We start from the raw sequence: 27,925 nt of genomic DNA, 5'->3' as shown, positions 1-27,925 counted from the left end.
GCACATGAAATCAGCATCCTCTACCCATTCCTCTCACAGTAATTCCTGTACCTTGATTTTGTCTGCACAACAAGTCTTTATATTCCTTGCCTGACAGACAGGTTAGTTTCTGACTAAAAGATTTCTATTATTACCATTCAACTCTGTTCACTGACTCATAAGCATTGAGGTGATTCAACTTCTTCAATCAAAAATCACCACTACACTTTAACCTGAATACACATCAAGCGTAAGTCACAGAAATAACTCAAGCATCTTAAACTCAAGTTTAATTTTTAAAAGCCTAACAAATTCAGAGTTCAAATAAACAAATGCAGACACTGCATGATGAATCTCAGACCACAAGATTAAAATATCTGAGCACCAGTTCCATCCTCATCAGCAGTTGCTGAGGGTTGAAAACACAAAATGAAGTTTAACCTATAAAACAGAATTGTTTTTATAATTAGCTGTGAACTGCAAATTGAAAATGCCTTGTCTTGAAGTGATACCAAAAGGCATTAAAGGCATTCTAAGTTATCTGTTATGTCATGTTGGTATACAAGCTTTCTAGCACCAGCCTCAAAAGCATGAAGTACATGAAATCCCAAAAAGGTGGCAGAGTCAACTTACTACCTTTAAAATTTATTTATGCATTATTTATTAAGTATTCACTAAAGTCTACGTAATGAATATTTTTGGCACAGAAAGCAAGAATTGTATTCCCTTTTTATTCTGTATTTTACTTCTAACAAGAGCAACTGCTCTGACAATGCTGAGTATCAACAGAAGATGACACTGAATTCGTTCTTTCTTTCTTCTACCCTTGTTGAAGAAAATGAGAAGAAAAATGTACTCAGAAATGAGATAATAAAACACAGAATGGCATGCTTTGGAAGGGATCTGAAAGATCATGTAGTTTCAATCCCCTGCCATGGGCAGGGAGGCTGCTCAGACCTCCATCCAGCCTGGCCTTGAACAATTCCAGGGATGGTGCATTCACAACTTTTTTAGACAACTTGTTCCAAGCTTCATCACCCTCCAGATAAAAAATCTTTTGTTAATATCTAAATCTAGTCTCTTGCAGTTTAAACCCATTTCCCCTTGTCTTATCATTCCAAGCCCTTGTAGAAAGTCTCTCTCCATCCTTCTTGCAGGCTGCCTGCTGGTACTGGAAGGCCACAGTTAGCTCACTCCAAAGCTTTTTTTTCTCCAGGGTGAAAAATGTTCCATCCCTCTGATCATCTTGATGCCTTCTCTGTGCTCACTGCAGCAGGTCCCTGTCCCTCCTGTGCAGGGACCCCAGCTCTGGCTGCAGTGCTCCAGGTGGGTCTCACAGAGCAGAGCAGAGGGGCAGAATCCCCTCCCTGCCCTGCTGCCCACGGGGCTCTGGATGCAGCCCAGGACATATAACACACAAAATAAATGTTAAGGCCTTTTGAGAAATCTATGATTGTTATATTTATATGCTGTCACACAAAGGGAAAAAATATAATTCAGGAAATTGTTTTACCCCCAAGCACTTTTCACACTGATTCTTTAACTTTTATGACAGCCAAGATTACTGTTTGGTCAAAATCAGATATTTCCTCTAAAGACTGACTTGCTTAGTGAAAAATAGAAACATAAATTATAGCTTACTACTTTGTTAGTTCATAAGACACTACCTTTGTTACCTTTGTTTGCCTGCAACATCATGAACATACTATCACCAGAAACAATTCTGTCACTTTGGAATGAATAACATCAGACAGGGAGTTTAAATTGACAAGCCTATTAGAGCAGACTTAGCTAATCTAAGTGATGCAGGGAAATTATGCTCTTTTTTTACAGTGCCCAGTAGAGCCAGTCTTTTTCTGTCTCATTCTGCATGACTTTGAAGAAGGATACAAGAGGCAAAAAGTGAGAGATAGAAAGAAAATAAGCAGATCACACAAAACAAGGACACAGCATGTTTCTGAGGATCTCCTATCTTCTCTCCACACTTAAAATTAATGCATACAGATATTATTTCATAAATACATTATCCCATCCGGAAAAAAAACCTGGAAGACAGTAGACAAGAACAACTTCCTCATTCTTCACCGGGAAATCTAAACTAATTTCTCCTGTCTAGCCCAGCAGTCACCAGAAGGAATGAAAACTCAGGCAGCTATTTGAAATTGGCACCAGTATAAACATCACCTTTAGATACTCCTGGTTTTTCAAACCTAAGATTATTTTCTGTTAAGTAGATAAATATTTTTACTTGATGAATAATAAAATGGAGCAGCATTCATATTAATTCTTAAGGCTTCCCCTTAATTTTACCTTCCCAGTATCACAGAAGATTGAGTAACTCCCCTATCAGCTTTCTCATGGTTTTCCCATTACCATTTTGCACTACCTTGGGCCAGGAAGCAAGAAGTACAAATACAGGAGGGTCAAGTTGTCCTTTGCTTCTTTAATTTATCAATCCATATTACACAGCAGTAAAACTTCACCAGCAGTCATGATTGGAGACTAAAAACTCCTACATTCTTTCTTTCATTTCCCATTCCTGGAAAGGAACAGATTTCTCTTAAACCACTGACCTGTGAAAGACAGAAACACATTCCTGTGTATTCTGCAGCTCTTTGTACATAACTCAGGCCTTAGGTCATGTAGGCAATTACTGATTCACCCCTACCAATTCTATGCCTGTCTAAAGTTTGGTGCAGACTCAGATTCAAGTCCTCAAAAACCAATACAAAATCTGTACATCCTTGGTGTGAAATAAATTAAGTAAATTATTTTACTAAATAAAGGAACTCTGTATTTTATTTAGTATATTCATTTATACTAAATAAAGGAATTTTGTAATTTTGAGATACCAACTACCCTCTACATAAGCTCTTCCCTTTCAGCATGGTGTATTAGTTTGTTTTCACAAAAGACATGATCCTGACTATAACTGCACCAATATTTAAGTTATTTTTACTTAGACTTCTAAAAAAAAAAAAAATAATAAATCTTGCTGTTGATGCCCTGTACTTCACTCTCAGGATAATTAAAAAAAACTCTTAAGTAATCAGCTAACAATCACAGAAAATCTAGGAATCCTAAATTCAAACCATGGATTAGAGGGGAGTTATTTTATGTTGAAGAACTCGCATGGAGTGAGAATATTTTATTAAAAATAATGCTGACTGCAAATCTTGTCATCTCAAATTTCCCTCAAGAATTCAAGTTTCAAACTCACTGAACAGTTCTGTTTGCAGAAAAATTGAGGGGTAGGAAGGATCAATGACGTGATAAACATATCCCAGTAGTCATAAGGAGGATTTAACTTTTCAGAAAGGAACACAGATGGGTGGCTCCTGTGGTGTTTTGATTGAGATGCTCTCATTTTGCATAATCTTTTCTTACAGAATTTTAAAAAGCCTGGCAGAAGGAAAGGCACACGCCACTGGGAAATAGCTGCTTAAAAAGATTCAGAAAGCAAATAGGCAGAAATCCAGCAAAATTAGTACCATTCAGACCACATGCTTGTTCCTTTTCCATCAGGATGGCCCGTCTTCTCCTTACAGCATTTTGAAGGTTATTTGCACCATAGACAATATGGGGATGGGGTGTTCCCTCCTTCTGTGGATGCTCTTTAATTGGCTCTATGAAGTAATCCCCATGGGGCAGATGGAAATATCCAGTCTGAAAATAAGCACAAAAGAGTTAGTATCTTCTGTCCAGTACTAGAAGTCAAAAAGAAATATACTCTTCATACCACCAACCCCAAGCTTTCCTCATAAGCCAGTCATTACACTGGAGAAATAGGAACAGTTTTTATTTTGCTGCATACATCTAGGTTGTTTCATACCTCACAGCCATTACAGTCCAAAGGGAAACACAAAAAATACCTCATTCCTAATAACCTGAAACTGAGGCAAAGACTCTCATATTTTTACAAAGCCACTAAAAGGTCAAAAGTTGATTTGCCAAACATGATGCACGAGGAAGAGCTGCATCTTGTTCTTCTGGTGTTTTGCATCCATTCCCTGGAGATCAGGACTGGAATAGAAACTGCTTCATAAGTGCAAATCGAAATTCTGCTCCCAGCTGCAGTCCCACAATCAATTACCCAATCCATCAGGTGGTCTGGACTGTGTGGTCCATGTTTGACTTGGACTATAAACCCTCAATGGCCCCCAGGCCAACACTACAATGGAATAAATAAGTAGTTTTTCATGAATTAGCAAGCCATTCAGAACATCCAGTAGATCAACAAAGGCTGCAACATTTCACATGCTGAAACTCTTGTGCCAGCCTCCCTGCTTTGCCTAAGCTACAGAGCCCTTAACACCCACCTGGACTGCACAGGATCCTTTTACACCTCACTCTGCCATGATCCTGGACACGCTTCCAAACAGGTGTGGCCTTGGTCTGTTGTGTCTCAGCATTTTGGCAGGGACTGCAAACATTGCAAAACCATTCATTGCATTGCCCTTCCATGTCAAGAAGTATGGAGCAGTACTAAATCTAAAAGCAAAGGATCTACTGACAATCCAGACCACACTGGGGGTGTGACAGGAGGCTGGGCTATTCCAGGCTTATGGCTTTGTTTCCCTTTCACTCTCTTGCTGTGGTTAGTGCACCTCTTTTAGCTTATTCTGGAAGAGGGAAAAACCACAGTAACACGCTGTCCCTGGAGCTGCTGCATTCAAACATAGACTGACAGACAAATTTTAAAATATTTTTAAATACTCCAAAGCCTTAGAGTTTCTCTGGATGGTTGGGAAAGCTAGTATGAGGGTAAGGATATGAAAGAAATCATATGAATGGAAGAAAAGCACTCTTATAAAACTATAAAATAACCATGGGCTCTATGTACAAGGAGACAAAAGGCAGCTCAGTGAGACACCTTCTGCCTCCACACCAATCACCACAGCCCCAGTACAGTGAACTTGTACAAATAAATAACTATGACTGTCATTTCACAGTTTACCTAACAGTTCTGAAGATCAGAAACTCTTTCTTTCCAATTCAAGTCTAAATTTTAAAGCCAGAAGCTGGCACTGGTTTGAAGCAGTGTTTATACCCCTAAAGCATCAAAGGTTCAGGACTCATCACATGTGTTTGTTCATCTGGGATTACAGCTACTGCCTGTATGGGTTTTGTTTCACTTTTAAGAAAAGAGAGATTGAGACTTCTAATTATTAAACAACAGACAAAAAATCCTCATGTTTCTTTTTAATGTTAAATCAAGGCATAGGACCAAAGTCACACCATAGAAGCAGCAGTTTTATCCACATTCATGTTGGATAAAACTGGCAGGCAAGAGGGAATCCATACAGTAAAAATGCATCTACAGTGGTCAGACTGGGAAATCTTTGATGTGGCTTTCCTCACGTTACCCAGGGAATCAAAGCACCTTCACAAATCCTTGCCCATTCCTTTTCATTCCACAGGGTTCAATCTTTCCTGGATATTTGTAATTTGTGACTGGATTATTTTATTATTTTGTGGGGTTTTAAGCCAGTTGGGACCAGGAAAAACTAGCCATCTTCATTTGCAGACCCTGAATTTTTAGAGCAAGTGGCAATAGTCGCTGGATTATTGTGTCAAGGTCTATCTGCAACAAGAAAGGCTAGACAATTCTATAAAAGGTGAAGTAAGCCTGTCAGTGAAAACCTCAAGCTCCCTCATCAATGCTTGCACTTAAAATTCAGCTATCTATCCAAGCTGTATGGAGCAGGGAAAAAAGCAAAACTTCAAAACTGTAAAAGCTCATTTCCAGCACATAGGGGCTTTTCAAAAGCTTCCAGAGACTTCCAGCACTTACTAAACTCTTGCTTTGCATTTGCACTTTCACCCTGCACAGGCTACGCCCCAAGAAATTAAATGCTGACACCAACTGAGACCAAAGGAAAAAAAGACAAATCTTCACATTAAACTTACTTCAAAGCACTGAGGACTGGCAAAATTCCCTTTGCTGATTAAATACATCTTTAGTTTTGCTCTTCATAGCTGTTCTTTTCTGACTTACAAATATAACAGCAAGAATTTTCATTTAAAGTCCATAAGATTTCAAGCTATGTAAATACAATATAAGCTCTTCTGTGGGGTTTGCAGCTTCACCTGCCTTTGAGTGCATTCATAGAGTGTCAGAACACACAATGGAGGGCAGTTACAAAAGCCTCATCAGAAAAAAAAATTCATATTTACATTTATGAAAGGGTTTAGTTATCACCACAGAAAAAAACACTGCAGAGAAATTTTCCTCATTTGAACTTCCTTATGAAAAGCTACTATGTAATAAAACAACAGAAATGGTCAGAAAATAGGGGTGAGAGAGAGTGTTTGTTTGGGAGGTATGTGTTTCCCTCAAAGCCTATGGGTGAAAATCTACAAATCTACCACAGTATTTTTTTACAAGCTGTTGTTCTCGCCTCTTTCAAAACTCACTCTGTGCCCTCAGATTCTGACATGCTGTGGCTGCAAATGATTACCATACTGTATTTGGGAATGCTGCTACCTCACATAATGGGATTTTTAATTCATGTGCCTCATTATTTTGACACAAACATCTCCCTGAACACATCACATCTCCTACATCGCATGTCACTTGCCAAAACGATAATGATGATCCTGGGACACTTCTGACCTAAAGTTTTCAACCAACTGTTTTGATTTTCCGTAGAATCTGCATTTTCCAGTGGAAAGCACATACTTTTCACATATTTCTTTCAGTCAAAAGCTTGGGGGTTTGTCAAAATACATTTTCTGGCATATTTTTTTCAATCAGTTCCATGTGGGAAGCTGAAACTGAGTCCTGTGGGAAGGGAAAGAGCAGCTTTACCCTTGAATATGGTTTTGAAATTGCAATACTAGCCCAGACAGGAGGGCCTAGAATTAGTGAGTGTTTGTCAGGAGAAAAAGGTAAGGAAAAAACAGCAGTAGTCTAAAGTTACAATAACTCAGAATGTTAACAAAAATGCTCCCAAAAAATTAAATAAATAAATTAAATAAAAAATCTGTAGTGAGAACAGTGAATAACTCCCTGAAACCAAACAATATTTCTGACAACATATTTCATACAATATTTTTGACAAAATGACAGTGACAGAATCTGAAAATAAGTGACTTTTAGAAGCAACATGAAACTAAAATAAGAGGACAAGATCCTGGTTTTACCTTTAGGTACTTTGCTCCAGGCATTTATTATAACTGCAATATGGTAAGAGAAATTAGGTTTGAATACAAAAATTAAAGAAAAAATTGTGACATATGACACATGCATTACCAGAGAACTGCAGCTGCAGATAATCTAAACTCAGCTGGTGAAGTAAATTATCTGTTAACATTACACAACACGCTAGATTTATTTTATCTAATCACTTAGCTCCTTTCTGTATGTCCCTTCTTCCCCCAGGGTTGGTTTTTTTTTTTTGGTGGGTTTTTTTTTTTTTTTTTTTTTTTTTTTGTGTGGGTTTTTTTGGTTTGTTTGTTTGTTTTTGTTTTTGTTTTTTGGTTTTTTGGGTTTTTTTTTTGTTTTTTTGTTTGTTTGGTTGGTTGGTTTTTTTGTTGTTGTTTTTTTGTTTTTTGTTTGTTTGTTTGTTTGTTTGTTTGTTTGTTTGTTTTTCTTAAAATTTCTCCTATGTTCCTATTTCAGCCAAAAGAAAAACCTGGCATCCAGATGAGATTTTCCCCCACATCCTCAGAAAGAGCTAGAAAAAAATACACCTGCCGTGATGTTGCACAGAACAGAAAGAGGTTGGGGTTTTTAGGTCCTGAGCAATTTGATGAAAGACTTTTATAAACATTACCCACAAAAAAAGAGAGCACTCTAACTCTTACCCACTTCTACAGAAAAAAAAACTATACCTTTAGCACGACTTATTGAAGAAGGTGTTATGAAACTGAAAAACAGCCTGAAGGTTTAACACAGATTTGGTCTGAAATTCACTTATTTTTAGGACAAAGTAAGTAAAAGAATAGAATACTGTCATTCCTTGATTTTTACATTCTTTTGTCGCACTTGCTATAATATTTTAGGAACTGCCACCTGGCCAGAGGTGCAGAGTTACGCCCTGGACAATGTGGGCTCAGAAAGCTCAGACACAGAAGACAAGGGGGGAAAAAATAGCCAGATTAACAGCAAGATGGACTTTTGTGGAATAAAATAAGGTATCTGGAGAGGAAGAATTGTCTGACATCCTCCAGTTACCAGGTTCCTAAGGAGAGATATCAGTTCTGGATGCTTCAGAGAGATGGGTCTTTCTGGCTGGGGGCATCATCTAGGGCCATGTCTATCAGCTACCATACAACTTACCATACAACCAAACTTAAGATACACAATCACTCAGCTGAGAGACCTGGCAAAGAATCAATACTCTGGATTATAGCACCAGGTTGATAGTGACCACACTAGACTTAATTTCTTCTTTTCACTCTTCCTGAAGGATTAAAGAATGAAGGTTATGTAGGATAAATCTCAAGAAGCTAAAGAATTAAAAAACCCCCAACTACTATAAAAACATGTAAGAGAAGCGAACAGTCCAAAATATGCCTTCATTTGCCTCTCTGCTATGCCACAGATACACTTTATTAAATAATTCTGAATCAGGTGTCACTTCTATGGACCTGGAACCCACTGCAAGCTTTGCATCTCACACAGAAACTGAGGCAGTCTAGGTACTTTCATTTCTACTGAAGGAAATTCTCTGTGAAATTAGTCTTCTGTAGAGACTGCAGATGCTCACTCGAAAATTTACAGCTTGGAACATATAATTTTAAAAGACATCTTTGTTCATGCTTCACTCAGGTCATGGCATCCTCCACTACCATCTTTATTGTCCATTCTAAAAACATTTATTACTTCTTCTATTTTGTGACTTTTCTTAAGAATGAACAGTCATGGTATCTTATTCCTACATTCACTTGTTGAATATGTGAATATGTTGCTGCAGTTATATTTGCATTGTAGGAATATCCCATCTTCTTTTCCCATTACAGAGGATCCACAAATGATGTTAATTAGCTGGCTGTGAAGTTTCTTTGAGCCTTGTTAGGTAGCATCTCTGCAGCTTTAAAATCCAGCAGTTCATGAAGAACATGAAGCTCCTACATCTCTAACTGTGCCCAGCAGCAGTCACTTCATGTTGTCTGGCTCCTTTCCTCACTCTCACTTTATATTTTTTGAAATAAGTCCCATCAGATTCATTTAAAGTTCAGATGCAGCATTAAATTCAAACAAGGTAAAACTTTTTTGCCCACTAGAGTACTAGCACCTGAACATTTTTATGGTCTTGAAAAAGAGCAAAGATAGTATTTAATAAATTTTACACAGCTCTGAGTGCTGGTTATAGTAAGCTAAAACAAGGTGCGTTTTCCACACACTAAGCATCCAGCAGGTAGATAGCATGGCACAGTTGATTAATAATTAATAAACATACTTTCAACCTCTCTTCTGTTTACAAGTGTGATTTTCACACTGCAGCTGAGACAGACCACCAAGGAGTGCCTGAAGCCCAGAGTACTCTGAAGATCTGAGGCTCATTCTGTCAATATTTCCTTTATTTCCTATATAGTTGCTCAGTTGCTGCTGAGTCCCCTGGGTCTCTGAGGGAGACATGGTCACAGTCTTTTGGGCTGCCTGGTCTGTCCAAAGGCAGTGAGGAGACACTCCACCAGCACAGCCTAGGCGCGTGGTGCCTCACCAGTGCTCCGAGACACACAGCAACCTACAGCAGCTGAATAAGTTACCTTGAGAACTAAATCCATCCAGAACTAAATATACTTTTTCCTCCTGCAAAAGTCAGTTAGGTCACCCTGGCACTGCATCAAGCAAGGACTATGAAAAAGTAATAAGGACTCAAGCTCTACCTCAGGATGAATACAATAGCAAGCTAAATACAAATTTGAAAATCAATCAGCTTTGCTATGCAGCTTGAAGGACACTCTTTGGTGAGCAGTAACATATCTTTTATGAGTTTTTTACTATTCTTCATATTTATGCTCTCCCTTTTCCCCTCATCCTCTGCTTTTATATTGGAAGATTTAATGGCAACTAGTGGGGAAAAAAGTAATAAAAGCCCCGCTGCTTTTCCAAGAGGAAGAGGCTTTGACTTTAGTCCCAAGAGGGTGAGATTATCAAGTTTTTACTTCATTTAGGATCAAAAAACAACTCAGGCAAGTGTTACGGCTCGGAGGCAAAACAAAGAGTTTGCCCAATTTCTCCAAAGACAGTTTCGGAGAGTAAGAAAGAGAAACAGCTGTTTTCTTCACAGAAAATACTCTTGGAATATCTCACTCCAATTTTTTTAATTGAATTTGTTCAGAAAGCACTGTATCCAGGGGGCTTATATTGTACAAACTGGGGATTTTTATCTCATTAATATTAAAACTGCCTTTCATGAAAATGCAAATTAACTATGTCAAAATAGTTTGTACTTCTCAGCATTTGAAATCCCCTCTGACACTTTGAATTGGAAGTTTTGAAGCTTTGATTTAGAAGCCAGTACATTTTCACAGTTTGCAAAACACATTACATTTGATGATTTAAAACCTATCTAATGCTGAAGAGCAAAGATTTAACACCAGATTGTTAAGAGGTTCCATGCCTAAACATTCCTATTAGGAATGAAAAGACAGGCAAGAGGATTCACAAAGCAGACATGATCTCTAATGACAGAGACAGAAAGCACCATGGTTGTTTTGGCTTCCTGCTCACTTACATTCTAAAACTAATTTCAAGCCAGTGAGCAGGGCAATGTTAATACTGCAGAGTTCAAACTTTATTAGAGAATAACTAAATGCAAACATTTGATCAAATGACAAGAGGCTTTGTTTCTATTGACAAGTATTGTTTGTATTACTGCGACCTACAGGACCCCCAGTCAACAGCCAGAAAGCAGAGATACAAATGATGGCAGCTGCCACAACGTGTGCAGATAGATGGAAGAAAGCACAATTATCCCATTCTCCAGTGGTTGAAAGTCTGTCAGGAACTTCACTCCTCGCAACAGCAGACCAAGGGAAGGTCACAGCCAAACTTCTTCCACTCCACAGAAATCATGATGCTTGATGAAGAAGTCTGTGAGGAAAAGCAGCATCAGAGTGACCCAGCTGTTGATGCTCTCTTCACTTTGGTCAGCCCAAGTGGTGTCAGAAGCAGACAAGATATTTTAGGTCTGCATTTGTCATCACAGGTATGTCAGGAGAGGAGAATTCTACCTATCTTTCCTCCAAACTCATGAAACTTCACAGCACAGACAGGACTTGGGAATGAATTTCAGCATGCCATGGAAGGGTTGTGCCATCACTTACTATCAGTGTCATTTCAAGGTGACCTTAAAGGCAGCCCATACTGATGCCCTCAGCCTCTAATTTACCACCATGTTTCCAGTGCCTTTCAGAAGGTGACTTCCCAGTACCAAAGAAGCAGCACTTTGACATGGGAGAATCTTCCAATGAATCCATGAAGGGTCATGGATTCTGCTCAACAACTGCAGCTTGAAACACACTGCCCTTGTTTCCAGGGTGTGTGCAAGCAGCTGCCCCGTTTCCTCTGCACAGCCTTGTGAGCCATGCTCAAGCTGCAGCTTGAGCTCCCCATCCCTGGGGAGGAATGAAGGGGAAGGGAGCTTATCAAAACCAAATACCTTACAAAAGGGGAAAATTCAGTCCCAGCTGAGGGCAGCTGCAGCAAGTGACACATTACACCAAAAAAGTTATTCTACACCACGAGCTAGTCTTTATTCAGAAAAGGACTGAAAGTAGGAACTGAGATGTGGAAGAAGAGGGGAGAAGAAATTAAATGAAACTATAAAAACAGGATTCAAACTGAGATCCAAAACTTGCAGGACAAAGTGCAGTCTCTAGTACACAGCTCACACTCAGCAGGTGCCACTCTGGGAACCAGCATGATGGAAACTGGCAATCACCACAGATGTGCTAAACTCCTTCTGGCCTCGGGCAAAGCACATGCCAGTCACTTGACTTTTCTGGTTATTTCTGTCAGCCTGAGAAGAGAGAATGATGTGCTTTCATGATGGCATCTGGCACACCACACGAGTGTTTTTACAAATCTAGTATGAATCCCAGCTCACTCTCATACATAGCAAAGCTGGAGGCTGATCTGCGTCAGCATGGGATTCAGGTCAGTTTAAAAGTACAAAGCATTTGAGTTAGCTCTAAATGTGATGCAAATCCCTCCTTGAAGCCTGATTTCTGACTGAAACTCATTCCCACTAATATGAGAGATACGGGGCACACACTGATATATCATCAAATTTACCTGTGCACACAAGACACTACAGCTCACAGGCAGAAAATTAACTTCTCTCTCAGAGCTGCAGAGAAATGACCTATACTGTGAAGTACAAGTTGTGCAAAATCCCACTCCAGTAAAAGCAAAAGCCTGCAAGACAAACTAATACTCCTCAATCTACTAAAAATCAAGTTTCTGCTCAAAACTTGGCAGGATATACTCAATAAAAAACAAATTAAATTTGATACAAAACTCAGTAAACTACTTAGACAATGACTAGCATAAAAACTCTGGTAATTTCCAGGACTTTTCTGTTGGGAGAGTGATCTGATGAAATGTCAAGGGTCTCTGAGGTGATTAATACTTTAAAGTGCTTCTGAAACTGGTGGGAAATCAACAAGTTCAACACTTTTCAGAGAAAGGCTGTGTGTAATAAGCACCTAAAAAAGGCTGAAATACATACAGTGTGGTGAAGCTGCAAGTGGCACAGACAATCTGGAGAGTTCCTGCCTTTTTGCCATAGCAATAAATGTGGGGAGCTTCAAAACAAGCAGGCAGGAAACAAAGCATGTTTTCACCCAAGTCAGGAGGTTCACATCCCTCCTGTGCAGGGACCCCAGCTCTGGCTGCAGTGCTCCAGGTGGGTCTCACAGAGCAGAGCAGAGGGGCAGAATCCCCTCCCTGCCCTGCTGCCCACGGGGCTCTGGATGCAGCCCAGTATTCAGCTGGGTTCTGGGCCAAACACATCTCTCCAGTTTAGAAACAAGGTTGTCACATGGCACAGCATCAAATGCTTTGCTCAAGCCCTGCTAGATACCACAAAAGAAAAAAAAAATCAGAAATGTTTTAGAGAGGTACCAGAAATGGCTGGATAAATTATGTGGGGAACATTAGAAAACATCTAGAAATATACCACCTGCAGCCTAGAAACAGACTGTATGTCAAGGAGATATTTCTACTTTCCAGCCATCTCTTATACCTCTTGCCAGGAATCTGCTATTTATCATGATTTCCTTCTGAAAGTCAGTCACACACTCAACAGAGCCAAAGGTCTGTAACATTAAAACTCTCCACCAAGAAGGAAATCTCAATCTATTGCTCAGATGCTATCTTTGTGAGAGGTATTTCAGTAGAAAAAGAGGCTTTTTTGGTTGAGTACTTCATTCTTTTTGCAGTCTAAAGGGCTTGTTCCTATTGCACCTTTCCATTTCCTTGAAGCTGTAACATCAGCCTGAGATAACCTCCAGGGACATCACAGCAGAACATGTGCACACCTCTGTCACATCAGGCTAATCCTTCTTGTCCCAGACTAACTTTGGGGCAGGCTGGGCATTGGGCTGACCTTGTACTGCCATTGGATTTGGATCCTCATGCAAGCAGCAACCACTCCTTTTAGAAGAGTCCATTGTACACACCATTCTTGGGAAATACAATTTTGCCTGCCTGCAAAAAGCCAATGTCTTAGTTGTACAACTCACCCATGAGTTCAAAGGATCAAAGGATATGGTTTCAGTCTAAAAATTATTAATTTAAGATTTCCATTTCATCCTGTTTTGGTATGTGTGGGTTTTTTCTTTGTAAACTATTTCTGTAAAAAAACAGGTCTTCACAGTTGAAAAATTACTGGTTTTATTTCAAACTGACAAGAATTAGACCTTCCATCAAAGTCATTCTTTATCTGCAAAGGGATTGGTTTTGCTGTTTTGGAAATACAACACTTTTTGCAAAAAAAGCATTTCATTTCGTCTTAAAAGCAGCAGTCAGCCTTTTAGGTTTGAGTGCAGTATGCCATAGCACTAAAAAAAAAGGCCAAAACAGAAAAGAATTGAGCTGTTTATCTGGAGAAAAAATTGCAGTAAAACATTCTTTGGAACCAAGCAGGTGAGGAGAAGTATTTTGCTATAATAATAAAAGGACTAATTTTCTTTCTGTTAAAGTTCCGTTGTCTTGTTTTGCTCACAGGATGTTAAAGTTTTCTCTCTAAAACTGGCATGTTTTGAAATCCTCATGATGTACCTCCTAGGAATTCAGAAACCATGAACACCCCTTAAATCTAAAAAAAAAACATCACAGATGTTCAGCTTTTCTAAGAATTCAGCTGTTGGTTCCCTTAGGACTTTCAATACTTTTTACATTACACTGATACAGTGATATGTAGGGAAACAAGCAAAAGAATAAGAAAATACTTTTTGTACAGATAAGAGAGATGTTGTCTGCAAATGACACATATTTCTCAAGACTTGCTCATGGTTCTACACAATAAAATGTTTTACTAAAGAAGTTTACATAAACACAAAATATACAAAGCATCTTCACCTACCACTCAGCATGACTCTTACTAATCTAGGAATACTAAAAATGCAAAAATTTGATAACAATGGGAAGAAATAGAAGATACTAAATATTAGTTCACAAGCAGTCCTGACAGAACTCCAATGGATTTAAGAGGTCTTCAAAAGAGAGGTGTATTTGAATCATAAACCTCCAACAGGCTTTTGTGTAGCCAGAGAACTGTTTACAAACAAACGTGATCTTAAACAGTACATATAATAAGCAATTCATTCTGCTCCCACTATCGGTTGGAGTTGCACAGGTAAATACAAGAATTTTACTGCAGAAATCTTTTCAACTGAGAAAAGAGACTGTGGCCTTTTAAAAGACATATTCTCAAATGAGGTATTTTCTACAGGGTGATGTCAGATTTTGACAGCTCCACTGAAGTTATCAGTAATGGAAATGCTATCATTGAAAAACAATGTTTTTGCACAAGGAAAGGGAGAGCTTTTCTAAGTGTGGAGGGTGTGTGTGTGTGTGTGTGTGCTCCTCTCCAAAACAATTCAAGCAAGATTTTGTCAATTAGCTGTGTTTCTTTGTCAGTCTTTTTTATTTCTCCTCTATGACAATGAAAACCAGAAAATAAACAAATACATCCCTGGCTCTCAACCTCATTGATTTATTTGCAACAGGAATGGACCTGACAGCATACATCACACAACAAACTACATGTGGATTCCAAAGGCAGTGAATAATCCCCTCTAGGCTCAGAGGAAAACACATGCATTGTTCCCATCCCTTCTATTGTCACTTTAAAATATGCATGACCATACTCTATGCTCAGTACTCAAAACATGGCAGCACTTACACATCCGAAACTCAAATTTTGTGTGAGAAGACTCTGAAGACAGGTTCTGCCAGAGCAGAGGCAGAATCACAGGGTTGGTTTAGTGTAACTGGCAATTAAAAATCACTTTTGGGAGGCTTCTTTCCCCACTGCTGCTGGCTGCTTTCTAATAGCTACACCACCTAATCCTAGGATACACTTTCTTCTGTCCTTCTACAGCCAAAAATAGTTGCTGTTGGGCAGGAGATCTCTGGATTCTGCCTGATTTTCTTCAAAAGATGGAGAACTCACACGAATCTTTTTACAGTTTCAATAGGTGAGGACAGCAGCCACCCTCCCACTGTGCCTGCCCAGACCTCTCCTCCTTTGGCTCTGGACTTCCTTGTGCACTTACTGCCCAAACTGTCCAAAACTCCGTGTTTGGCTTCCTCACATAACGTGATCCCATTAATTTAGCACAGTCTCTGATTATCTTTCACTAAGAAGAATTAGAAAAACATATAAAGATAAGATGCTTTTATCTTCGGTCTCCTTAGTTTTCAATCTTTTCTAATGTTTTTTTCCACAGTTCAAGTCTCAGCCTTTATCTTCTGAGGTTCCAGGAAACCTGTTGGGATTTGATTGTCTGATATCCTTAAACAATAATCCTGCTAATTCAGGAAGACTGTAATACAGCTGCAGAAGTGAAATACTAGCTCTAGCTCCAGCATTTGAAACCATGTTCAGCTCTCAGCCACAGCAATGTGTAGTAGAGAATGCAAGCAAATGAGGGATAATCAAAAGATACAGTTACACACACACACATAGATTAAAATCAAGAACACACAAAACACTAGAAGTACAACAGGCATCTCAGTAGGATCCCTGCAATTACAGAAGATTTGAGCAACTGTGCACTACAGCTACACTAGAACTAAGAACTCTTAGCACAAATCAACCCTCAACTTGCAACAAATCTTCTGACCTTTGTCTCATTCTACTGGTAACATATAAACACAAAAAAGTCAGTTGAACTGAATTTTCAATCCTTCAGATGGAATATTTGCTAAAAAAATATGTATATATACTAGTCCTTTTCAAACTGTAGAGAAATTATTCTCCTCTACTGCCATAGACCTTTTAGAAATATCAAAGTCCTGCTTGCATGTGTGCCTGTATATGTAAAAGAGACAGACACAGAGAGTATCAGTCAATATTACTGATCCACTAATACAGATTCTTCACACATAAGGAATCCATATGGATTCTTGAAGAATAGAGTGAAACACACAAATTCAAATTACCTGTAAGACTAACAGCCAATAAAAAAAAGATTCAACACTAATATTAGTCACACTAATACCCGATAGCAAACACTGCCTCCTTGGTGACACACACCATCTGCACATTTTAGGGCCACTCAAAGAATTGCCAGCATGAGTTTCTGAACTGAAAGGCTCAACAAACTCTCAGAATCAAACAGAACCCTTCATTTCTTTTGCTGAGAGGAAAAGTTTGAACAGCAAAATGCATATCTAAGATAACGTCTTCCAAAGGAAAAAAAATCCCTTTCCAGTCTGCACTCATCCTACTGCCTTTTATTCCACACTCACAGTCTCATAGCATTTTCGGGTGATATTTATGCAGAACCTACCACAATGCCTGTGACTCAGACACACAGCACTACTGCCATGTGAATTATTAGTCTTTATAACAATAACAGTAAAAATGAGTAATACCCCACATGAGGAAGGTTTATTTTATCGTTCAGGCTCCCTATAGAGAAATGGCTTGAAAAACAATCCAATAAACAATACCATATACACTCATTTGCCACAATGAGATGCACATGTGGGTTTAGAGACCTCCCTGTGAGTCTCAGAAACAAAAAAATCCATGTTACAGCCAAAGCTACAAGATGTTATGGGCCACATTTTACCTCTTGAGGAACCCAGCAAACTCTCTGTGTGGTAACCAAGGCACAGTTCATTATAAAGACACGCTTCTTATGGATCTCTGTGACTGGCCACCAATTAAGTCTTCTTTTTTTTTTTTTTAAATGCCTGCCAGAGTCCAGGATCTGTTAAACATATACAGATACACAATATACAGAGGAAACAGAATCACATCAGAAAGCCAATCTATAAGTGAGAACATTATCTGTGTATTAAAGTTTGTCTGCCTGTACTTCCACAGATGCACTGACCCAGGCCACTTCTGGCCCTGCAGAACAGCAATCTATTCATCTCCTTCCAGTCTGTAACAAAGTCTGGGGTAAACCTTTTCATTCCTATTTTGCAACATTTACTACTTTTCAAACACAGTATTATATTCCCAGAAATGTTTCACAATCCCTATGCTGCAAATAAAACACAATCTTTTCTTGGATAATTGACACCAGGCATCTCTGCAAGGAGTGGAAGAATAAGGGTTTCATCATAGTCCCCTCTTCCAAGAGGACTTCCAAGGGGATTTCTAATAGGAAAGCCCGTGGACTGATTTCTAACAGGAAGGCCCAGATAGAAAAAGAATGTGTAAGCATAATAGTGAAATGCACATGAGGAGTACATTTGGATTAATTCCTATTAGATTTCTATTCAAGTTCAGACCTATCCACTTAGATCACAGCATCCTTCTACCAACATCTGGGATTTTGAAAACACATCCATTTAATAAATGGCACTTTTTGTAATTCACTATTAAAGAAGAACCTGGTTTTACAACATACAGGGGAGCACACAGAAAACATTATAATGTTCAAAGATCCTGCTGAAAAATACCCTACAGTATTTTCATTCTGTGTCCAGGTAAGTACTCTTGTGACTGCCTCCTCATGGTGTAATTATCCTTCTGACAGCCCTTTCACCAGCACTGGGTGACTCAGTTGTTCATTTGGACATGACTAAACAAATGAAAAGGCTGGGGAAGCCAGTGGTATTGCCATCATGTTTTGTTTTCATGAGCTATAGGCAGGAATCAAGTAACAAAGTTTATGCTTCTGCTCAATTCTCTTTAAAGATTGCTGTAGCAGAATTTTACTGGAGTCTGCCATCCAAGAACTACCTAAAACCAGCTGCTGAGCTAAATCCCAGTCATGTATTTTGGAAGGACAAGGACTGATTCTGAGGGCTGATAGCCTGATGTGATGAAGTTGTGGAAGCCTTCAGAGAAGGAGAATTGTAGGCATCAGGATGATTTAAGAGACTGTTCAGGCAGGTCACCTCATGACAAGTGTCTAATGTGGAGATCTGGACTCCGGTGAGACAGACTCCATGACAGAGGCTCTCTTGTTCTCCTCAAGCTGATATTCCAGGCATGCTTCTATCTCGGGTATATTTCCCAAATGCTTCTGGGGTCAGTGCTCTATGTGGGATTCCAGACTGAATTGCTGTCAAGCTGGAGATAAGCCAGAAACTTTCTAACTTTCTGAAAATGCAATGTTTAAGTCATGTTGGTGCAAGAAATAACCTTAAAGTCTCCTTTCATGCTTTGCTTCTTCTCACACTGAATGTTGCTGAATGATATGGCAGGCTCAGCAGAAGTAGGCTCTTCCCTCACTGAGACACCAAAGCATCTTTGAAAATTCAGTGACTGGAAGGGATGGGAATGGTCAAGCCCACAGAGAAGGCTGAGGAGCAGAAAGAGCTACTACACAAAGCCCTTGAGCTCACATGAAGTTCTGCTGCTGGTTCCAAGAAGAAAACCCAGTGAGGGTATTGCAACCTGCAGTGAACAGACAAGCCCACGGCTTCCATATAATTTTGTGGCATTGGAAGACAGCAGAATGTCTTGTCTCGAAGGTCTTTTGAAAAAAGGTCTTTTTCTGATCTACTGAGCCTCACAAGCAGAATGTCCTGGAACTTTCAAAGTTTCAGAGACAGGCCAAGACCCAGTGATGACTCCAGACTGAACAATTTAGCTTGACGGAAGAAGTTCCCTTAAGATGACTTTTTTTTTGTTGTTTTCCATAATAGATTCAGTCAATAGTCAGGATGAAAAAGAGTCTCAAAACCTTTCATGGTAGTTTAATGCACCAAAACCCACTTGCTTGTACCTATGTGAAGTACTAAATCATGAAGGTTCAAGAAATGGACTGTCTTTTTCTTCTTGAACTAGAAAGAAACAACTTTCCTCCCCAGACAGTAACTGCCACTGGGCAGTTCAATTAAAGATTCCTAATCTTTTGCCATTGACTAGACATGTTTGCCCATCCCTGTTCTTCACTGACAAATCCTTTGTTACCATCATGATCAGAAGCACCCACTGTCTCAGGTAAAGTCACTAATTTCTTTTAATCTGTAATACACAGAGTGCAATACAGGAAACACCTGGGGTTTTTTTATTCTGACTTATGCAAATTTGACTTGCATTCTGATGCAATACATGCAATAATGAATAACAGACAGAGTTAAAATAAATCAATTGTTCTTATGCCGCATCACCAAGCTTCCAGTAGTGACATGAAACAAAAGGAGTTCAAGAACACCATGAGGAGTCACTAGGTGTAGCACTACAGCAGGAGAAGGAAATATATTCCCTGGCTACAGCTGGCCACCGGTTCAAATCCTGACCGAACACACATAAGCAGTTATTTTGCAATAATGACCTTGTTTATGCTGATATTCTCTTCTTAGCTATGCTGTACAGTATATTTAGGGAGTGCACTGTAAATCTTGTTGAGTAAATTCCCATCAGTGGGAACTGGACTCTGGTGAATGGACTCACGAATATACTCAGAGGGTCAGTGATCCCAAGCTGAGACACAAGCCAGAAGTGTAAGTTTGAAAGGGAAGAGAGATTACTGGTTGTGAAAGGAAAGGAATTCATGCTATCATCAGCCCACAGTATGCAGCAAGGTGACTGCAGACTCTTCAGCAGCAGCTCTTAAGTAACTCAGAAGATACTCTACAGCAGAACCAAGGAACATCTACTGATTTTGTGGCTATGTGCTAGATGATTACAGAACAACTATCATGGAAACTATTATTTAATCACGTAAACCCATGTCCTGCATTAGAAAAGAGGACACATATTGACTACTTTTAGGGCAGCTTTTCATTATCAATTTTATGCCTTTGGATTCCCTCCCTGATCCTGCAGTGTCTTGTCTCTGGCAAAGTTGGTAAAAAATGAATCCCAGATGTTCAGTTTATTCTTACATGTTGAAAGACACAAAAAAATAAGTACCCTCCTAGCACTGGACTGATTTGGGCCATTCAGCTCCACCCATAATTTAGTATTTTTCAAGGTCAATATCAAACTACAGATGTGGCACTCATTAGACCACATGTAAATACATACCCTTAAGCTTATGACCTCAGAATCTCTTTCAGCATCATTGAAGAACAGGCAAGTTCATCTGCCTGAACCATCAGTCCTGGGATGAGTTCAACTGCACACAAAGGAGTGCCCTGCAAGTGTCCTCCTCATTGATCCTGTAGGTCTGGACAGGGTTAACCCTGAAACAATGTCATTTAATGTCATTTAATCTGTATTATTTTTACTTATTCATATAGGTGATGCTTATTATATGTGCCCTATTGGTACAGTTTAGAGCACATAGTGCTACATATACTTTGTCAATTCTCAAAGCATAAGCTATGGGACCCCATAAAGCAGATAAAATCAGGAAACACTACACCTTCAGACCATTCAGTTTCTTAAAGCTAGATTCTTAACAAAAGAGATGTGCAAGACTATGAAAGCACAACCAGAGTCTGCACAAATTTTTCATTTGCCCGAGATTGCTGGAAAATGAAACATGAAATCTGAGATTTGTCTGCTTTTGTTTTCCAACACTGTTATCTCAGATGCCAAGAAGAACATGATACCTTTATGACAACTGACCATTTTCAAAGGGGAAGGGGAATTCAGCCACAGAGAACTCTGCCAGTGCTTCCCAGTGGAAGGGCAGCCTGTGCTTGGAGCAAGTTTTAAAGAGCATGGTCTTGTCAACAGGGTGTAGGACAATTGCATTAAAAAGGGGAGGCAATCCTTAGTTTCATGTGAGTGGAAAACACAAACACATTCTTTCCCCAAAGTATAATGCCAATAAAGCTGCTATGTACTATGTGATATGGCAGATAAAAATAATTCTCTCATGTACTGGCTTCTGCAGTGCTACAAAAGTACTTGGGAGCTAAACACCATTTCCTCAAAGCCTTCCTTGCAGGTCCTTATTGCCCTGCAGAATCCCTTCCTAGACAGCAGCCAGAACTTAATGTTTATTTATCCCTTTCAAACACTCTTCCCTCACTCCTTGCTAAGGTTCCCTTACCAGCCTTCCAGTAATTGCAACCTGGAGTCAGCAAATAGCAGCTGAACTGGGATTAATGCAGTGTCCCATGTTTGCCTTGAATTTCTGGCTTCTCCTGGATTAGAACTGCTGATTAGACAAATGGTACTTTTCCTGGCTATTTAGGAATTGTAACTGGTTTTAAAACAGCAATATGGGTAAAACTGCACACAGGCTTAGTGACAAGGTCTTCATTGCCAGTTGCATTCAACTGACTTTTCAGTGTACTTCTTAAATGCTTCCACTGATTCCACTAGTCAAAAATAAGAGTTTTCACCTGAGAACAACATTATTTGTTAGTCCAAATTACGTCAACTTTGCTTTTGCCAGTGCAACTTCACAGGCTGGTGATGAGGGATACTAGGAGAGTGTTAGAAACTCCATTAATATGAAGTGTAGTTTGTCCAATTAGGTGCTAAATAACCAACAGAATGGTATTTTTGTGCTAATAACCCTATTCATGTTCCAAATTCCAGTCCCCATGTGTAATCATTCCAACGAAGTTGCAGCTTATTGCAGCTATACCTAATATGGCATTGAGTTCCAGATTTTGGACCATTGCACTGTGCTTATAGGCTATTTCTGAATAAAATCCTCCTTGTCAGCCAAAATATAAAATGAACAGAAAAAGCAGGGGCACATTCCACTTCGGTTTTTTGCAGTAACTCCATTTTTCCCCAATACAATCAACAGTTTCTCAAGCCCTGTGCAAGTATTTAACTAATATTTCCTTAAACATCAACATACAATTCATGGGCACATCACAAACACAAAAGCCTCATAAGCAAGCCCTGATGACATACCTGTTTTTTGGTTGTTTGTTTTCATATGAAAACTGCAATGGAAGCTGACAGGAGTTGAACATATAAATACTTGTGATTTTTGTCAGAAAAAGATTAAATGAACTCTCTGATACTTTATAATAAAAGTTTTAAAGCAGTGAGCACATCTGATTTTCATCTCTCTGTATACAATTAGCATATGTAAAACAGGATACTACTACCACATTAGCCAATTTAGCTTTGTGAAAAATTTAGGAATTTTTGTCACATTGATCAGCACAGAAAAACTCAAAAGAACTACCAAAATCTGTTCACAAAAAAACAAGAAAAAACCAAATGTTCTCATCAAATAAAAGCAATAGGAAACTGTTCAATTAGCAACAATTAAGTGTCATTATGAACACTTGAAAGAAACCAATACAGAAAGCATTTATGACCAAGTGTTTGAAAGATATCATACCACACACACCCTTGATTCAATACTACTTGTAACAGAAACACTGCAGCAGGCATTTCTCAACCTTAAAGCTGTTAAGGTGGATTTCTTCAATAAAACGCCTTTTTTTTTTTTTTTAATTTGCTGTGCATTCTTCCCACATGTTGCCATGTTTGCAGGAGTGATATATTTAAGAGTACACTATGCTTACTGCTCCAAAGCATCTTCCACCAATAATAGAGGGCATACAGCAAAATGGTAATTACCACATAGCATGGAATGGCAATTATTAAAAAAAAATAGAACCAAAACCAAAACCAGAAAGAAAACAAAGCATACACAACTCAGCAAGAACAGTGCTTTAACACAACTGTTCTAATTCTTAATAATAGAATTACAGGGTTTAAAAAGGACCATACATACGACTTTCCAGTACCTGCTACTCACAAACACATTAAATCAGCAAACTCTTATTTCTGAGAGCTCAAAAGAATGTAGAACAGTAGTATGCTTCCTAGAGACTGAGCTTTTTATTTTGAATGAACATCTAGACATAACTAGGCATTCATCATCTCAAACAAACTTCCAGATACAATAATCTTTTTTTGTTGCCATTTTGGATCTGTTTTCTCCTAATTTATTTTGCATGCAATCAGCATCTTATTCCTGGAACCTGAGGAGAGTTTTTCTAGGGCACTTGACAGCTTTCAGTAAAATTTCTCCTGAAGAAGAAAATGAAGCAGTTCTTCTCACCAGATTCACCAACAGTTCTTTTAATTCAGTTTACTTTGACACAACCAGAACCAGGGGAGTCCTAAATAAAAGTTTCCAGCAAGCGAGAGCTGATCGAAAAGAAACAGATTTTTTTGTGCACACTTTTTCCTGTGCTCAAACTGTGCCCCCCAGCCACAAACAGCATCTACACCTTGGTCCTAGAAACCTTTCTCCTCTCCCAGGAACTCCAGTAACTACCTGTGAGGGACACTTCTGTATAAATTTACCACCTGTGAGAAGGGACAGTGCTTCTCAACCTCACCAAAGAAGATTTTTAAAGAACAAAGAGTAATGATAAGGTGTCCTTAGTGACAGAAAGAGAATATCCAAATATTTTCAGGTCTCAGATGCAATTCTAAACTCTAACCAGTTCTTTCTAGCTGCTTACATTTGGGATGAGTCAGATGCAAATGCATTCTAGCTAAAGGACTGGAAAAACTGCTTGTGGTAATATCCTTCAGAAACAGCCTAATCAAATTTTTAGCTGCACATGGTTGTGGAAAAATCCTAGAGAAACTGCCTTCGATGAAAATTTGCCTTTGGCAAAGAAACACACAAGCTCAGAAGGATAAAAAACCATCTGGTTCACTCACTTAATCACTGTGGAAGCAGCAGGAATACCTGCACAGAATTGCCACCTTGCACCTACAGCAACAATGAAGGTGCAAAGGCCACTGAAATTAAATGACATTACTAATTTCTAATGGTCTTTTTAAAGAAGAAATGGTTACATTTTGCATCAGTAGAGATTTCTCATTAATCTTAACCAGAAGAAAGGAAAAGAGAAGTTTCAGGAAGTAGCACAGTCATCCAACAGATGACTTACCAGACACCACACACCTACAAACCCCCCTTTTGCCAGGGAAATGACACACCTTTGGTCTCTCCTGTTGTATGGCCAACACATTTGGGATTGTAATCTGAATATCTACATAGAAATAACAAAATTCTGAAGAAAGAATGAAAGAACTTGAATGCAATCTGTGCCAATAAATATTATCTTTAGATGTCCAACTGAAGCAGCGAAGACGAAACTAACTCCCTCTGTGGGATTAAGACGGATCTTCCTCACATCAAATTGCCAAGGAATATCTGAAAGGAACCACTACCACTTTCTTAATACACCAAATTTACAAGAATCATCTGAATGTACCAAACAATTTCCCACTTATGGGACTCCAGGTACTTAAGGAGCCCTTGGTCGCCCTTCTGCAGCAGCAGCAGATTGACATTTAGCTTCCTACTGTTAAACACTGTCAAAACATGTCTAAATGGGTGAAATTTAAGAGAAGAATCTGATATCTTAATTCAAGCAGACATGTTGTATTATCTCTGTAGGCCACATGAATCAATTGGTATCACTTTGAGCCAAAAAGAAAAACAAACAAACAAACAAAAATTCCCCCCCTACAGTCTTACTAGAATTCCACTAAGTAATTTCACAACATGTATCATGCATAGGTTTGAAAACAATAATTCTGAATTGCTAAACCTGAAGCAGAAGGTTTGATTTCTCCATTTAGGACCTCAAGTCAGTTTCAATTCTTCCATTTAATTTTTCCTGCTCAAGCAGACAGCCTACTAAACACTAGGGACTACCCAGTTTTCAGTGCATGCTCACAAATTCAAAAAATACAGCCAAGGTGTAATGAGTGGCTGTTGTAAAAAGAGAATTTACTCAAGTTAAAAAAAGAACTCTGAAAAAAAGTAAAGTCCATCTGTTTACCACACTTGTACTTTAGGGTTTTTTTAGAAGTAGTGCTCAGATATGATTTGGTTAACAATACAACTCACAATTCAAACATAAACATTTGAAATTTAAACAAAATATGAAGCTCACATCTATGCTAGTTTGCTTAAAAAGCTTCAGATAGGAGAAAAAAACACAAGAGTTTTTTCAATAATACACATAAATCATTGTGTACAACATCAACACCAACAATGTTTATCAAATTATAGAAAAATAAGACTTTAAATTAAAGTCTCCATTGATCCATTGACCCAAAACTGGGTAGTACAAAAGTGCTCTTTTCTATACTACAAAAGGCAAATGTGCAAATCTATCATATACCAGACTCACCAGAATACCATTAGATGACATTAAGTATCCAGTACAGCCTGGACAGATTTCAGTAGAAGCTACACCAGCTAAGATTTGTAAGGTGTTCATTTTAAAATGGTATTTTGACCTATCTCTGCCATTTATGAACATCACAAATCTTTCTCAGGTCTAGCACACTACTTGATTGAAGCATTAAGAAAAATACAAGAAGCTGCACATCTTCCATTTTGGTTTTATTACCGTATTATCTCACACTGCCTCTCCTCAGCATGCACAGCACCAGCTACTTTTGGTCAGGGATTTTTTTATTGTGGGTTCTGGTTTGATTTTCTTTGTAGGCTGGGTTTTTAAAATGGCTATGCCTCCCTCTTCATTTCCATAGAGAGAATGGGTACCTTCCCCTAAAAAGAGCAGGAACTGAGCTATGTATATGAAGACAAAAGAAAGAGCAAAACTTTCCTGATTTCCTGCTCTGGTTCCCCAACAACTGCATATTTAAGAGTTGGGCACAACACAGTCTGAAGAAATCTATAGTCAAAACCAGAAAAACAGTCTCATTTTCAAATCTGATTATATCTGTAGAGCTGCTGATGTTGGACGTTCAGAAAACAGCTGGAGTTGAAGGCTCAAAAATAAAGTTCTCTATCTCTTGCATGTTTACATTCTGAAAGCTTGGAGATCTTCCTTTAAAAAGCAAATGAAAAAAAGCAAACATTAAGATCCACGTGGTCTCTATCAGGGAAGGGCTATTCAATTAATTCCTCCTCAGCTCAGTGACTTTGAATAGTTCAGATGGAATCAATTTAGTCACCACAGATACAGGCAGATACACCACAGGTTTAAGCATTTAATTACAGATAACAGAGATCCAAGGCTAAAGTAAAACCTGCATCTTCTAGATGTGCCAGGGAGCAATGAAAACCTCCTGAGTTGAGCCTTGCCACGGCTCACCTACTTACTGAGCACAATATTCTCCTAAAACGGTTGTAACACAAAATATAAATGTTATTTCCCAAAACCATCATTATGAGTACAATTAATCTTGCCTTGCCTTCACTAGAATCTGTGTCTGCAGCCAAGCTGCAGGTGAGGTATTGGTGTGGGAGCTGTCAGGGTAAGATAGATTCATAAAGCCTGAATCCTTTTGTGGGACCATGGCAGGATTTTACATAGCTGCCTTAATAATAAAATAGGATTCAGGATCTTACCTTCATCTGTCTGGTCCTCCTCTTTTCCCTTCAGCAGGACTGAATGAAAATACATACTGTAGCAACTTTTGCCAGAATGCAATAGGTTTTTCAGCAAATACCACTTTGAAAAGTAGGTAATGTCTTGAACCCACCAAACTACTAATATCCATTTCACTGAGCATTATAGTCAACTCTGAAGTAAAATTCCTTACCTCTGTCTGTCACTAATTATCACTGGGCACTATCAATGCCCAGAAGTGACTGCTGTCCAAAATTCTTTGTTAGTCACTTGTTACAAGTACATCATACAACTAATTATACAGGTATTATACAGAATAAGAGTGTATCAAGCACAGGGCAACCATACACACCAAACATAGTTTTTTTTCAGATACTACTTCCACATGAGAAAGGAGGAGTGACTGAGATTGCGCTACCACACAAGAGGAAGGGAAATGCAATCACTGACAACTGCAGGGACAGTCTATGCTCCTGCAAGGAGAATATATTTATAACTTAGATCTGACAGGCTTTCAAAAGGAGGGGAAAAAAAAAAAAAAAAAAAAAAAAGAAGGCTATCATGAATTTCAAGCATGCTTCAGCTGGAAAATCCACTCTTCTCATACATACCCTCTCCATGCAAGCTAAAGAGCATTCACCAATTTTCCCAAGTTCAGCACATACAGTAAGGGGACTATGACCGGAGGGGAAAAACCCAAACCAACAACTAATAGATGCAGTCTATAAAAATGCTTGGGAGATTAGAATTTCTCTACATTAATTTTTACTTCTTCTTTGACCACAAGAAAAATAATAAACAAGAACTTCTTTGAAGATTGTATGAAGAAAGGCCATCTGCGTCAGTCATGCACATCCCTTCACTTTCTCTAAAAAGATGAGTTATTATTTCAAAGACATTCCTGTACACCACCAGGTGTGAAAAGTCTTATAGCCCAGAGCCACACAGAAAAAGCCATTTCAATTTCATTTATTGCTTTCACACACCAGAGCTGCAAAGCAGGCAAAAACACAGAGAGAAAACTCCGGACTTTATTAAGTTTTAGAACAGAAATGCTTATTCAAG

General features: G+C 38.8%; 1 protein-coding gene across 1 annotated transcript in view; it reads right to left on the bottom strand.

Moving 5' to 3' along the window:
• The window catches only part of ADAMTS12 (ADAM metallopeptidase with thrombospondin type 1 motif 12), a 143,455-nt gene that overhangs the window by 87,792 nt on the left and 27,738 nt on the right, over positions 1-27,925 (bottom strand). The window contains exon 3 of the mRNA XM_056514235.1: positions 3,471-3,645. Coding sequence (XP_056370210.1) covers positions 3,471-3,645 — 175 coding nt within the window. The remainder of the gene's footprint in view (positions 1-3,470; positions 3,646-27,925) is intronic.

This window comes from Oenanthe melanoleuca, chromosome Z (assembly GCF_029582105.1).
Source record: "Oenanthe melanoleuca isolate GR-GAL-2019-014 chromosome Z, OMel1.0, whole genome shotgun sequence".
NCBI classification, from domain to species: Eukaryota; Metazoa; Chordata; class Aves; order Passeriformes; family Muscicapidae; genus Oenanthe; species Oenanthe melanoleuca.
The sequence above is the reverse complement of the archived record's forward strand: the minus strand, read 5'-3'. Positions and strand labels throughout refer to the sequence as shown.